At 40.0% G+C, this 15121-nt stretch overlaps 1 protein-coding gene across 1 annotated transcript in view; it reads right to left on the reverse strand.

Moving 5' to 3' along the window:
• Positions 1 to 7056: 7056 nt before the first annotated feature.
• LOC132106015 (uncharacterized) overlaps positions 7057 to 15121 on the reverse strand; it is a 32199-nt gene continuing 24134 nt past the window's right edge. The window contains exons 8-10 of the mRNA XM_059511598.1: positions 13408 to 13567; positions 13220 to 13267; positions 7057 to 7650 (exon numbers count right to left, since the gene is read on the reverse strand). Coding sequence (XP_059367581.1) covers positions 7130 to 7650; positions 13220 to 13267; positions 13408 to 13567 — 729 coding nt within the window. The 3' untranslated portion in view covers positions 7057 to 7129. The remainder of the gene's footprint in view (positions 7651 to 13219; positions 13268 to 13407; positions 13568 to 15121) is intronic.

Here is a 15121-nt window from a genome sequence, read left to right on the forward strand (position 1 = left end):
TGCCATCCCAGAGGCACCGTCCCCGACTGCCACGCGATGCTGCAGAGGCGTGTCAGCCAAGACAGCCCCACAACATCCAGAGACTTGAGGTACTCAGGGCGGATCTCATCCACCCCCGGTGCCTTGCCACCGAGGAGTTTCTTGACTACCTCGGTGACTTCAGCTTGGGTTATGGATGAGTCCACATCTGAGCCCTCAGCCTCTGCTTCCTCAATGGAAGACGTGACAGCGGGATTGAGGAGATCCTCGAAGTATTCCTTCCACCGTCCAACGACATCCCCAGTTGAGGTCAACAGCTCCCCACCTCTACTGTAAACAGCGTTGGTAGGGCACTGCTTCCCTCTCCTGAGGCGCCGGACGGTTTGCCAGAATCTCTTCGAGGCTGACCGATAGTCCTTCTCCATGGCCTCAACGAACTCCTCCCAGGCCCGAGTTTTTGCCTCCACAACCACCCGGGCTGTAGTTTGCTTGGCCTGCCGGTACCTGTCAGCTGCCTCTGGAGTCCCACAAGCCAACCAGGCCCGATAGGACTCCTTCTTCAGCTTGACGGCATCCCTTACTTCCGGTGTCCACCACCGGGTTCGGGGATTGCCGCCTCGACAGGCACCGGAAACCTTACGGCCACAGCTCCGAGCGGCCGCTTCGACAATGGAGGTGGAGAACATGGTCCACTCGGACTCAATATCTCCAGCCTCCCTCGGGATCCGGTCGAATCTCTGCCGGAGGTGGGAGTTGAAGATCTCTCTGACAGGAGACTCGGCCAAACGTTCCCAGCAGACCCTCACAGTACGTTTGGGTCTGCCGAGCCTGTCCAGCTTCCTCCCCCGCCATCGGATCCAACTCACCACCAGGTGGTGATCGGTTGACAGCTCCGCCCCTCTCTTCACCCGAGTGTCCAAGACATACGGCCGGAGGTCGGATGAAACGACCACAAAGTCAATCATCGACCTACGGCCTAGGGTGTCCTGGTGCCACGTGTACTGATGGACACCCTTATGCTTGAACATGGTGTACGTTATGGACAAGCTGTTACTAGCACAGAAGTCCAATAACTGAACACCGCTCGGGTTCAGATCAGGGGGGCCGTTCTTCCCAATCACGCCCCTCCAGGTGTCACTGTCGTTGCCCACGTGGGCGTTGAAGTCCCCCAGTAAAACGACGGAGTCCCCAGTCGAAGCACTTTCCAGCACCCCTCCCAGAGACTCCAAGAAGGCTGGGTACTCTGCATTGCCGTTCGGCCCGTAGGCACAAACGACAGTGAGAGACCTATCCCCGACCCGAAGGCGCAGGGAAGCGACCCTCTCGTTCACCGGGGTAAACTCCAACACATGGCAGCTGAGCTGGGGGGCTATAAGCAAACCCACACCAGCCCGCCGCCTCTCACCTTGGGCAACTCCAGAGTGGTGAAGAGTCCATCCTCTCTCGAGGAGTGTGGTACCAGAGCCCAAGCTGTGCGTAGAGGTGAGTCCGACTATCGCTAGTCGGAACCTCTCTACCTCACGCACAATCTCGTGCTCCTTCCCCGCCAGTGAGGTGACGTTCCACGTCCCTAGAGCTAGTTTCCGTGTCCAGGGATCGGGCTGTCGAGGCCCCCGCCTTCGACTGCCACCCGATTGTCTAAGCACCGGCCCCTTACGGTCCCTCCTGTAGGTGGTGAGCCCACGGGAAGGTGGCCCCACGTCGCTCCTTCGGGCTGAGCCCGGCCGGACCCCGTGGGGGGAGGCCCGGCCACCAGGCGCTCGCATACGAGCCCCAACCCCGGGCCTGGCTCCAGGGTGGGGCCCCGGCTGCGCCATACCGGGCGACGTCACGGTCCTTTGATTTATTCTTCTCATAAGGGGTTTTGAACCGGGGTTTTGGTCACACATAAGGCATAAACCAAAAATGCTGGTAGTTTGAAAAATCAAGAATAATAACAGAGTTAATACTAATTATTGCTAAATGCTGGACCGTTCCCATTTCGCTCTGCATATGGAACCTGGAGATTTTTTTAAACCAAGAATGAACTGAAATGAAAATGAAATTAAAACATTTAGCTTATATATATATACATATATATAATATGTATTGCCTTGTATTTATTTACTGTTTAATAAAAATAGCATGCATATGATCCTTTGTGTTAAGGTCCTCTTTTAATTTTTGTTTAGTAGACTGTAGCCTAAGACTATCCAACATTGTAAAAATTAACAAATTGTTTTTTTAAATGTTACAATGTTATATCATAATGTTATTGTTGTTTTACTTCCTTCTTTTATCTCATTTTACAATTACATTCATTTTCGCAATCCGTCCCTTTTCGCCACCTGGCGGTAGTTTCGCGAATGATTTTAACACGTGACTGAATCACAGTTACCACCGCGCGTACAAGGCCCAGATAGGATAGCCACCTACTGTGTTTCAGGTTTTGGCTGCGAATCACGTCATTAACTCTGAAATTGCCAAATAAATGAAACTAAACTCAGGACACTTTCTTTTAACTGACATATATGTTTACATTTATATTGCAAAAAAGGCTGCAGCTTTGGAGCTTACAATTACAACAGTGCAAAACTGAAAATAGTACAACAAAACAAAAGTTTTGTCTCCCTGGAAGACTTGTATCTTTTGTTTCTTTGTCTCTCGCTCTCAGAAACGCACAACACACTCTCCATAAGAAAGAGCAAGAGATCCACACCTTTATTTCAACCCCCACAATGAAGCTATACAGAACTACACCCAAACCCCACCGAGTCCAGCTGGACTGAAATCAGTCAAACATCCAGTAGTGTGACTGAATTCAGTCAACATCCAGTAGTGTGACTGAATTCAGTCAACATCCAGTAGTGTGACTGAATTCAGTCAAACATCTAGTAGTGTGTCTGAAATCAGTCAAACAGTTATACATCCACTATGGATTAACTTGATAACTTCCCTTTTCCATTGCACATGCAAGACAGACTCGCTCTTAATTCATCTCACTTAGCATCCAGTAGTTTGTCTGAATTCAGTCAAACTTCCAGTAGTGTGACTGAAATCAGTCAAAGCATCCAGTAGTTTCACTAAAATCAGTCACAATACTTCAGTCAAACATCCAGTAGTGTGACTGAATTCAGTCAAACATCTAGTAGTGTGTCTGAAATCAGTCAAACATCCAGTAGTGTGTCTGAATTCAGTCAAACATCCAGTAGTGTGTCTGAAATCAGTCAAACATCCAGTAGTGTGTCTGAAATCAGTCAAACATCCAGTAGTGTGTCTGAATTCAGTCAAACATCTAGTAGTGTGTCTGAAATCAGTCAAACGTCCAGTAGTGTGTCTGAATTCAGTCAAACATCCAGTAGTGTGTCTGAAATCAGTCAAACATCAAGTGGTGTGACTGAATTCAGTCCAGCTGGAGGGGGTGGGGTTTGGGTGTAGTTCTGTATAGCTTCATTGTGTAAAATGGACATGCTCTATCTGAAAGTAAGAAAAAAAAGTGGTAACATTAACCAACGAACTGCAGAATACACACATCTTATATTATTTTAAAAAAAGAAAAAAGAAACGCAAACACACTCTGGGATTTGAACCTGTGTCACTGAAATCACTTGACTGGCTTCTACCACTGGACTATAGATTAACTTGATAACTTCCCTTTTACATTGCACACACAAGACAGACTCGCTCTTAATTCGTCTCACTTAACAATAATTAAAATGACAATGTCAGTGTGCGGAAAATTCTTAGTACTTTTACATACTACATGATTATATATATATAATCCAAATAACATATTTTTATAAAAAGAAAAAAAAACAGATAATGAATAAGAATGTTTGTCCTGCTGAAATACATCAGCGAATTATTACATATAAGTTTCAAGCCTCTCACAATTTGTGGCATCAATTGCCGCGTTTCCACCGCAGGAACTTTACTCAGGCACTAGGGACTTTGGCCTGGTACTTGGTGTGTTTCCACCGCAGGAACCAGGAACTAAATAAAGTTCCGGGTAAAAAAATGCCCCTCAGAAAGTCCCTGCTGGCGAGGTGGTACTTTTTCAAAGTTCCTGAACTTTCGGGGGCGGGACCTGGCCGCTAAACATCCTGATTGGTTGAGTTCACGCAGCATTGGTTGAGTTCAACCACCATTTATTCGGATCAACATTTTCAAAATATTACTGTTATTGTGTCATGAAATGTAATTTTAAAAGTATTTCAGTCGAGAATGTAGTTGTTTAAAACTCAAATCTGTGGTTTATTTATAAAGACAGCGCCTATTTAAAAATGTGTTTCGCCGATCTCAGAGACGGTGAGCTCCACGTGACCAGCGGGAGCTCAGTAATCATCTATCCACCGAGATGCAGTCTCTCCTCGGCTAGACCTTCTGATGTGTTCCGCTGGCTCTGATGTCTCTTTAGTGGTTAAACATAAAATATAATTCAGCTGCGGGGTAAATCTAACAGGTTTTCTATGGTCTGTACTCAATGTATCTATATGTTAAAATGAAAATAAAAAAGTCAAATCTATATAATATTTCGTTTCATTGTAATGGCTGTATATATACACATATCCCTGAACTAAGTACATTTCTGCAGCTGTTATTATGCTTAAATGAAAACGAAAGGAGGCAGTGGTATTTGATATCCTACTTCGTTTTATTGTAAATATACAGAGAGGAAAATAGTAGCCATGGTCAGCTGACTAAAGTTATCAAGTATATGCTGCTGTTTGCAGATTTACTGGACTTGCTCTCGCGGACATCACACTCCCAAGTCGAATGCACAAAGTCTGAACTACCGAGGATGCACGTCCAAAATCAGCGTACTTTGTATTGAGAAACGCGCGCAGACCTACGTCACCAGTCTATTTGCCTAATCTTCCCGGTACTTTACACAGTGGTGGAAACGCAGAAAGCAACAGGTCTGAGGGGAAAAAACTTCCTGGGAAAAAAAGTTAATTTCGGTAATAAAAGGTAATTTCGGTGGAAACGCGGCAAATGTGACTATAGTGCCAAAATATGTGTTAGAACTAGGCCTAGCCTATAACACTCATCAACAAGCCACATTTTCAATCGTTTAATTTTTTTATTGCATAATGCACACCTCCTCTAAATATTCCAAGTTAATATTTATACTTTTTGTACAATTTCTAGACATTTTTCATGTCACAGTTTTAGCCTATTAATCTTGATTTCTCATAACTTATATTTTTATTTTTATGGTGTGAGTCAAAGTAAATTGCAATGCAAATAGAGTGAATGATGTGCAGCCTTGTGCAGAGAGGACCAAAAACCAAGGTTTTTTCGCTCAGAAACTTAGACTGAAATGACAGCTCCTTAATACAACATAAGGAAATTGTGAAGTTTTAATGGTGTTTATAATGACTGTTTAATTACCAGAAGATGCAGTAAGAGCCTTTATGTAATTATTTTTATGCATTGTGCTGCACATATGAATATCACACATTTTAAAATTAACTTTATAAAAAAATATTTTCAATTAATTTTCTGAGTGTTAAAGATGTTATGATGTTATATTATAATGTTATTGTTTTATTTTGTTATTTGATCTTCTTTTACAAAACAAAATATCAATATCAGTCAGTTTGCAAACTCCCTTTGCGCCACCTGGTGGTAGTTTTGTGAACAACTTCAACAATTGACTGACTTGCAGTTAACGCTGTGGAAATGTGGTGGCAGTACCATTTTGGTTGGCCACCTACTGTATAATTGGGCTTTTTATATTGACTATGCATTCCGTTAGTTTTTCTAATTGGTATGTCTCTCTGGGCCACGAAGAAATATAAAGCTGAGTATCATCAGCATAACAGTGAAAGCTAACACCATGTTTCCTGATGATATCTCCCAAGGGTAACATATAAAGCGTGAAGAGTAGCGGCCCTAGTACTGAGCCTTGAGGTACTCCATACTGAACTTGGGATCGATATGATACCTCTTCATTCACTGCTACGAATTGATGGCGGTCATATAAGTATGATTTAAACCATGCTAATGCACTTCCATTACTGTCAACAAAGTTTTCTAGTCTATGCAAAAATATTTTGTGTTCGACAGTGTCGAAAGTTGACATATGCTTGAAGTGGTCTTCAGTTTTGTAGTGTACAGCTTGCAAATGCTTTTTGCTAAGAGAATATTAAAGAAAGACCTGCATAGCTTGTGTGACCTACAATGCAATAGTAAGTCAGCTGACAGTATTTTGTGTGTGGGTGTGTAAAAATAAACTTAATACTGCTCACGGAAACATAAGATTCAAGATACAATTTTATTCAATCAAACAAGGCACAATCTTATAAACTTTATTCAATCATTCATTAAAGGATAAATACTCAATAATCACTTATGTAAAGGATGTAATGAAAATGATAATGTCTTAATAATGTCATTAAGAGAAAAGAAGAGACTATAATATCACTGTTACTGATTATCATGCAGCTCAGTCAGTCTTGGGAAGGGTACTTTGGAAATTTAATAGGTTACAGATTAAAGTTAACCTATTTAAAATGTAATAAGCAGTTTAAATATGTCAATTACTTAATTGAAGTAATATAAGTGATTACGCTTGATTCCTTTACTATTTAAAATTAACAATTAAAATTAAATTTTACAAACTTAATCATTTTCAAACATTTAAAGCTGACAGGGTTAACCCTACAGCAATCCCTACCACTCAACACTGATTAACGTTAGAATTTCAGAATCCTTCATTTAAATTAAGATTTTTTTTTAAAAGCACAGCCACTACAAAATCAATTTGAGACTTTAGCATTAGCTGTTTTTACTTTGAGGTCGTTTTGTGGTTAAATACTGATTTAAAAATCATAAGATATACTTTGATACTGTTATTGAAATCGAATCTTTGTATAGTGATGACAGGAAACTCTAGCATCTAACAGTGCCTTGAGAAAAAACAGTTCATGTACAAATAAAGCCAATGCACAAACCCCAAAAGAAAAGAAAATAGTTATCAAATATGCATGTGTCCTATTCTGTGTTTTAAACTTCTGAAGCTTTTTCTCTCAGTAACTGCAACAGATTACAGAGTACATTTATTTTGTAATAAAATTACGTAATTCTGTTACATGTAACTAGTTACTCCCCAACACTGAGCTCAAAGCATTACGGCTAGAATCTCTTGTTAATCTATTCTGTTTCATCAACACAGTTTCACTGATCCACATTCAACACTAAACCCAGGATGGAGCGGCTGAGTGAATGTGGTCTGTTCTGTGTGGATGAGGCTCATTGTGTTTTTGGAGACGCTGTAGAAGGACAGAATTCCTGCACTGTGATCCACAAACACTCCTATTCTAGGGCTGCTGATGGGCTCAACAGGGAGAAGCATAAATTTGCTATTGTGTATAAAGAAATTTTGCTTGGGCGTGCAGTACAATGTCCAGGACTTATTATTATGTCCAAACCAACACTCATCACGTCCTTTTCTGCTGATGTTCTTATATGACACTGCTATATACACAGTATTTCCACTCCATTCCAGCTCCCAGTAACAGCGTTCCGACACACTCTCTCTACACAACACTTGATTATTCACACCAAATCTCTCTGGATGATCTGGTAATGGCTCGATTGTGCCATTGTAAGCCATCACTCTGTTTCTCTCAGAGAGTTGGATGCAAAGATGTGCTGTGTTTGGATCCAGAGTGAACTGATGGTGATCTAATGGAGATAAAACACATCAGAATCTTTTCATTTAGCCGCACTCTTCATGTTCAGTGCATCTTACCAGATATCCTGTGTAAATCATCATTTACATCACTACATAAATTAAGCCCTGTTCATTCCGCCAATGACAAACAGCATGATTCTGTTCATTAAAAGTGGAGAGCTGGGGACGACCAGTGACATGAGCGACAATGACCACTGGCAAAAGGAGTAACAACAAGTGGAGCTCAAGTGTAGACACTCTGATTTAAGAATTAAATATATACGTAAAAGACACTGTCAACAATCTGAGTGTTTGATTCATACACTGATGATTTTTTTTAAAGCATTTTAGGACTGATGCAGTTCATATTAAAACAGTTTTTCCCTGTATAATGTTTATTATTAGAAACAAGAGTCAAATTTAAAATTACATTTTGGACATATTTGGCAGCGTGAGTTTAAATTATGTATTGTTAGATCATTCATCTGGTCAATGATTCAGTGATCCATAGTTTATAACACTCTCCAATAGCAGAACTGATGTAACAAGAAAGTCAAAGTCAAAGTCACCTTTATTTATATAGCGCTTTAAACAAAATACATTGCGTCAAAGCAACTGAACAACATTCATTAGGAAAACAGTGTGTCAATAATGCAAAAATGATAGTTGAAGGCAGTTCATCATTGAATTCAGTGATGTCATCTCTGTTCAGTTAAATAGTGTCTTTGCATTTATTTGCAATCAAGTCAACGATATCGCTGTAGATGAAGTGACCCCAACTAAGCAAGCCAGAGGCGACAGCGGCAAGCAACCGAAACTCCATCGGTGACAGAATGGAGAAAAAAACCTTGGGAGAAACCAGGCTCAGTTGGGGGCCAGTTCTCCTCTGACCAGACGAAACCAGTAGTTCAATTCCAGGCAGCAGCAAAGTCAGATTGTGCAGAAGAATCATCTGTTTCCTGTGGTCTTGTCCTGGTGCTCCTCTGAGACAAGGTCTTTACAGGGGATCTGTATCTGGAGCTCTAGTTGTCCTGGTCTCCGCTGTCTTTCAGGGATGTAGAGGTCCTTTCTAGGTGCTGATCCAGCATCTGGTCTGGATACGTACTGGATGCGGGTGACTGCAGTGACCCTCTGATCTGGACACAGACTGGATCTGGTGGCCACGATGACCTCGGAACAAGAGAGAAACAGACAAATATTAGCGTAGATGCCATTCTTCTAATGATGTAGCAAGTACATAGGGTGTTATGGGAAGTGTTTCCGGTTCCGGTTTACCTAATTAATGCAGCCTAAAAATCCTTTAACGGATTTGGATATTAAAAGCATATTAGTATGTTATGTGTAAGCCAGGTTAAAGAGATGGGTCTTTAATCTAGATTTAAACTGCAAGAGTGTGTCTGCCTCCCGAACAATGTTAGCTAGGTTATTCCAGAGTTTAGGCGCCAAATAGGAAAAGGATCTGCCGCCCGCAGTTGATTTTGATATTCTAGGTATTATCAAATTGCCTGAGTTTTGAGAACGTAGCGGACGTAGAGGATTATAATGTAAAAGGAGCTCCTTCAAATACTGAGGTGCTAAACCATTCAGGGCTTTATAAGTAATAAGCAATATTTTAAAATCTATGCGATGCTTGATAGGGAGCCAGTGCAGTGTTGACAGGACCGGGCTAATATGGTCATACTTCCTGGTTCTAGTAAGAACTCTTGCTGCTGCATTTTGGACTAGCTGTAGTTTAGTTTACTAGGCGTGCAGAACAACCACCCAATAAAGCATTACAATAATCTAACCTTGAGGTCATAAATGCATGGATTAACATTTCTGCATTTGACATTGAGAGCATAGGCCGTAATTTAGATATATTTTTGAGATGGAAAAATGCAGTTTTACAAATGCTAGAAACGTGGCTTTCTAAGGAAAGATTGCGATCAAATAGCACACCTAGGTTCCTAACTGATGATGAAGAATTGACAGAGCAACCATCAAGTCTTAGACAGTGTTCTAGGTTATTATTCCTATAATTAACACCTCTGTTTTTTCAGAATTTAGCAGTAAGAAATTACTTGTCATCCAGTTTTTTATATCGACTATGCAATCCATTAGTTTTTCAAATTGGTGTGTTTCACCGGGCTGCGAAGAAATATAGAGTTGAGTATCATCAACATAACAGTGAAAGCTATCTCCCAAGGGTAACATATAAAGCGTGAAGAGTAGCGGCCCTAGTACTGAGCCTTGAGGTACTCCATATTGCACTTGTGATCGATAGGATACATCTTCATTCACTGCTACGAACTGATGGCGGTCATATAAGTACGATTTAAACCATGCTAATGCACTTCCATTAATGCCAACAAAGTGTTCAAGTCTATGCAAAAGAATGTTGTGGTCAATTGTGTCAAACGCAGCACTAAGATCCAATAAAACTAATTGAGAGATACACCCACGATCAGATGATAAGAGCAGATCATTTGTAACTCTAAGGAGAGCAGTCTCAGTACTATGATACGGTCTAAATCCTGACTGGAAATCCTCACATATACATTTTTTCTCTAAGAAGGAATATAATTGTGAGGATACCACCTTTTCTAGTATCTTGGACAGAAAAGGGAGATTCGAGATTGGTCTATAATTAACTAGTTCTTTGGGGTCAAGCTGTGTTTTTTTGATGAGAGGCTTAATAACAGCCAGTTTGAAGGTTTTGGGGACATATCCTAATGACAATGAGGAATTAATAATAGTCAGAAGAGGATCTATGACTTCTGGAAGCACCTCTTTTAGGAGCTTAGATGGTATAGGGTCTAACATACATGTTGTTGGTTTAGATGATTTAACAAGTTTATACAATTCTTCCTCTCCTATAGTAGAGAATGAGTGGAACTGTTCCTCAGGGGGTCTATAGTGCACTGTCTGATGTGATACTGTAGCTGACGGCTGAATGGTTGCAATTTTATCTCTAATAGTATCGATTTTAGAAGTAAAGTAGTTCATAATGTCATTACTGCTGTGATGTTGGGAAATGTCAACACTTGTTGAGGCTTTATTTTTCGTTAATTTAGCCACTGTATTGAATAAATACCTGGGGTTATGTTTGTTTTCTTCAAAAAGAGAAGAAAAGTAATCGGATCTAGCAGTTTTTAATGCTTTTCTGTAGGATATGTTACTTTCCCGCCAAGCAATACGAAATACCTCTAGTTTTGTTTTCTTCCAGCTGCGCTCCATTTTTCGGGCTGCTCTCTTTAGGGTGCGAGTATGCTCATTATACCATGGTGTCAAACTGTTTTCCAAAACCTTCCTTAAGCGTAAAGGAGCAACTTTATTCAAAGTGCTAGAAAAGAGAGTCCATAGTTTCTGTTACATCATCAAGTTCTGAGGTTTTGGATATGCTAAGGAATTTGGATACATCAGGAAGATAACTTAAAAAGCAGTCTTTTGTGTTAGAAGTGATGGTTCTTCCATACTTGTAACAAGAAGTAGGATTTACAATTTTGGCTATATGAAGTTTGCACAGAACTAAATAATGATCTGAGATATCATCACTTGGCTGAATAATTTCAACACTATCAACATTAATTCCATGTGACAGTATTAAATCTAGGTTATGATTTTGACAATGAGTAGGTCCTGAAACGTGTTGTCTAACCCCAGTAGAGTTCAGAATGTCTATAAATGCTGATCCCAATGCATCTTTTTCATTATCAACATGGATATTAAAATCACCAACTATTAAAACTTTATCTGCAGCCAGAACTAACTCGGATGTAAAATCACCAAACTCTTTAATAAAGTCTGTATGGTGCCCTGGTGGACTGTATACAGTAACCAGTACAAACATAACAGGGGATTTATCATTAACATTTGTTTCTTTGGATAATGTTATATGAAGCACCATTACTTCAAACGAGTTATACTTGAAGCCTGCCCTCTGAGAAATCCTGAAAACGTTGTTATAAATTGAAGCAACACCTCCACCTTTGCCTTTTAGACGCGGCTCATGTTTATAACAGTAATCTTGGGGGGTGGACTCATTTAAAATAATGTAATCATCAGGTTTTAGCCAGGTTTCTGTCAAACAGAGTACATCTATATTATGATCAGTGATCATATTATTTACAGAAAGTGTTTTCGTAGAAAGGGATCTGATATTCAATAAGCCAAGCTTTATCATTTGTTTATCCATATTGCTTCTGTTTTTTATTTGTTGAACCTCAATTAAATTGTTAATCTTAACTTGGTTTGGACGTTTTTTGTATTTTCTAGTTCGGGGAACAGACACAGTCTCTATAGTGTGATATCTAGGTGAAAGAGTCTCTATGTGCTGAGAATTAACTGACCTCTGTGACGGGAGGCAGCTAGCAGACGATCGGTTTAGCCAGTCTGTCTGCTTCCTGACCTGGGCCCCAGTTAGTCAAGTATAAACACTAAGACTATTTGCCATATTTCTAGAGAGAAGAGTGGCGCCACCCCAGGAGGGATGAAGACCATCTCTTTTAAACAGGTCAGGTCTGCCCCAAAAGCTCGTCCAGTTGTCTATGAAACCTATGTTATTCTGTGGGCACCACTTAGACATCCAGCCATTGAGTGATGACAATCTGCTATGCATCTCATCACCACGGTAAGCAGGGAGGGGACCAGAGCATATTACAGTGTCTGACATCGTGCTTGCAAGTTCACACACCTCTTTAATGTTATTTTTAGTGATCTCCGACTGGCGAAGTCGAACATCATTAGCGCCAGCATGAATAACAATCTTACTGTATTTACGTTTAACATTAGCCAGCACCTTTAAATTTGCCAAGATGTCAGGCGCTCTGGCTCCCGGTAAACATTTGACTATGGTGGCTGGTGTCTCTATATTCACGTTCCGTACAATAGAATCACCAATAACTAGAGCACTTTCATCAGGTTTCTCAGTGGGTGCATCACTGAGTGGGGAGAACCTGTTTAATGTTTTGATCGGAACAGAAGAGCGGTGTTTTGACCCATGACTACGCTGCCTCACCGTCACCCAGTTGCCCTGCTGCGGGGGCTCTGTTTCCGGAACCGAACAATGTACAGGAATCCCTGAGCTAGACGCATCCAAAGCCGTATCTAGAGCCCTAACATTCTTACTGTCCTCAATTAAAGGTTGGATGCGTGTCTCTAATTCTGAAATCTTCTCTGTCAGCCTAACTATTTCCCTGCATTTATCACATGTGAATCCCTCATCAGCGACAGAGATAGATAAACTGTACATGTGGCAAGAGGTGCAAGAAACAATGACAGGAGAAGCCATTACTCACCGTGCTTGATGAAACTTCTTACTGCGGTTGTTTGATGAACTTGTGAAAAACTGGAGCGAGGGGAGAAAAGAATACAGCGATAGGTTCGAATGAAAACGCTAATGACAAGCTAACGAGTGCTAACGCTTTGCCCAAAGAAAACCAATTCCTATTTAAATTAGAATCCTAGTTTTATCAGCAATATATCAAGTGATCACATTTACTGAAGATATGTCCACATGAGCACTTTACCAATAGCATTAATGGGATAGGAACATTGAGCGACAAAGTCACTGATGGTGTGAACGCAGCTTTAGTGACTTACATTGTAGGAGGTCATTCCTGGTCTTAGAAGCAATGCTGTTGTACGTGACTGTGGAAATCAACAGACAAGAACAGTGTGATTTTCATGATCCTGTATCCATTCATGACACATTTCTAATATGATGTTCTCCAAGATATCAGATGATGGAAGACTAATTTCTGAGAGCAGATGAATCTCCAGGACTTTACCTCTGTCTGAGATGTTCAAGATCTCCTCTTTGCAGACATCATTTAGTTTGTCTGTCAGCTGACGGACAGTTTCTTTCAGGCCATCAAAAGAGAAGAAAGAACCAAAGGGAATTTTGGGTACGTCTGTAGATTCAGGAGGTGCTGAGAGAGACTGGAAACTCTACAGAGAACAGAAATCAAATTCCATCACCTCAAAACTGAATAATCAAACATAGTAAAAAAACATGAATGACATTCAAGGCCATGCACAAAATTACCTAAATATGAGGTGCAATATGTGAGTTTCATTTTAAGCATTGTGTAAATGTTAAAGTTCTGCTGATTATCTATAAAGATCTGAGTGGTTTAGCTTCCCAGTATCTCAGTGAACTTCTGTTGCATTTCAGCGCTTCTCATCCATTATCATCTCAAAATCTACATATCGCAATATCAAAATCAACTGCGGGTGGCAGATCCGTTTCCTATTTAGCGCCTAAACTCTGGAATAACCTAATTAAACATTGTTCAGGAGGCAGACACACTCTCAGGATTGGGAAGGTTACTTTTAAAATGTATTCCACTACAGATTACAAAATACAGTAATGTATTTTTTTTAGATTACTCGGGTTAAGTAACTTAATCTAAATACTTTAGAATACTTTGAAATACTTAAGCTTTGTAACACAAAGGAAGATATTAACTTGATGTCTTGATTTTATGCTTTCTGACATCTACCACCCATAAGATTTGTGTTTTCTTTGCATTTTATTTTTAAGAACATCAATTTTCCACAGGATTTCTATGAACAACAAAATAATGTTGTCATTTAAATTTACTAATCAATATAAATTCAATTTGAATATAATGAATGGCATTCTGTGCCGTTTCTTGCTGCATTCCAAAATTCTAAATGAATCCAGACACACCAAAAACATAATGACAGTTGTCCTAGTTATACAATAGATTTGTTTAATGAATGGACCAAACTTTAAGTGAAAAAGAGTCGCAAAAGAATCGCTGAGTCAAAATTGACAGGGTTCGTTTCCCATGGCCACAAGCAATGTCGTTATTAACAATGCTTTTGGGAAACACACCTGAGGGGTTGCGATTTCAAAATCACTGGTAGCCCTTCGGACAGGCATTCTTCAGGTTTTGGTAGCCCAAAATGAATTTAACTAACCCGGAATAAAAAAAAAAAAGACATTTACTGAACTTTTCTCTGGACAAATCTGCATGATCAGCAAAAACTTATAGCATTTCGAGTAGCATTTAATAAACAATAAACTTATAACATAGAGTAGCATTTCGGGATGTAACGATACAATAAACTTCTGATGCGATAAAATTCACAATACAGATAACGCCATACAATTTTCTGACAATTTATTTATTTTTACTAAATGTAAGACAAATTATAAATGAAAATGTGTCCTTTTATTATTAGAAATGCAATTTTATCTCTAATAGTATCGATTTTAGAAGTAAAGTAGTTCATAATGTCATTACTGCTGTGATGTTGGGAAATGTCAACACTTGTTGAGGCTTTATTTTTCGTTAATTTAGCCACTGTATTGAATAAATACCTGGGGTTATGTTTGTTTTCTTCAAAAAGAGAAGAAAAGTAATCGGATCTAGCAGTTTTTAATGCTTTTCTGTAGGATATGTTACTTTCCCGCCAAGCAATACGAAATACCTCTAGTTTTGTTTTCTTCCAGCTGCGCTCCATTTTTCGGGC

The sequence above is a fragment of the Carassius carassius genome, chromosome 26 (assembly GCF_963082965.1).
Source record: "Carassius carassius chromosome 26, fCarCar2.1, whole genome shotgun sequence".
NCBI lineage: Eukaryota > Metazoa > Chordata > Actinopteri > Cypriniformes > Cyprinidae > Carassius > Carassius carassius.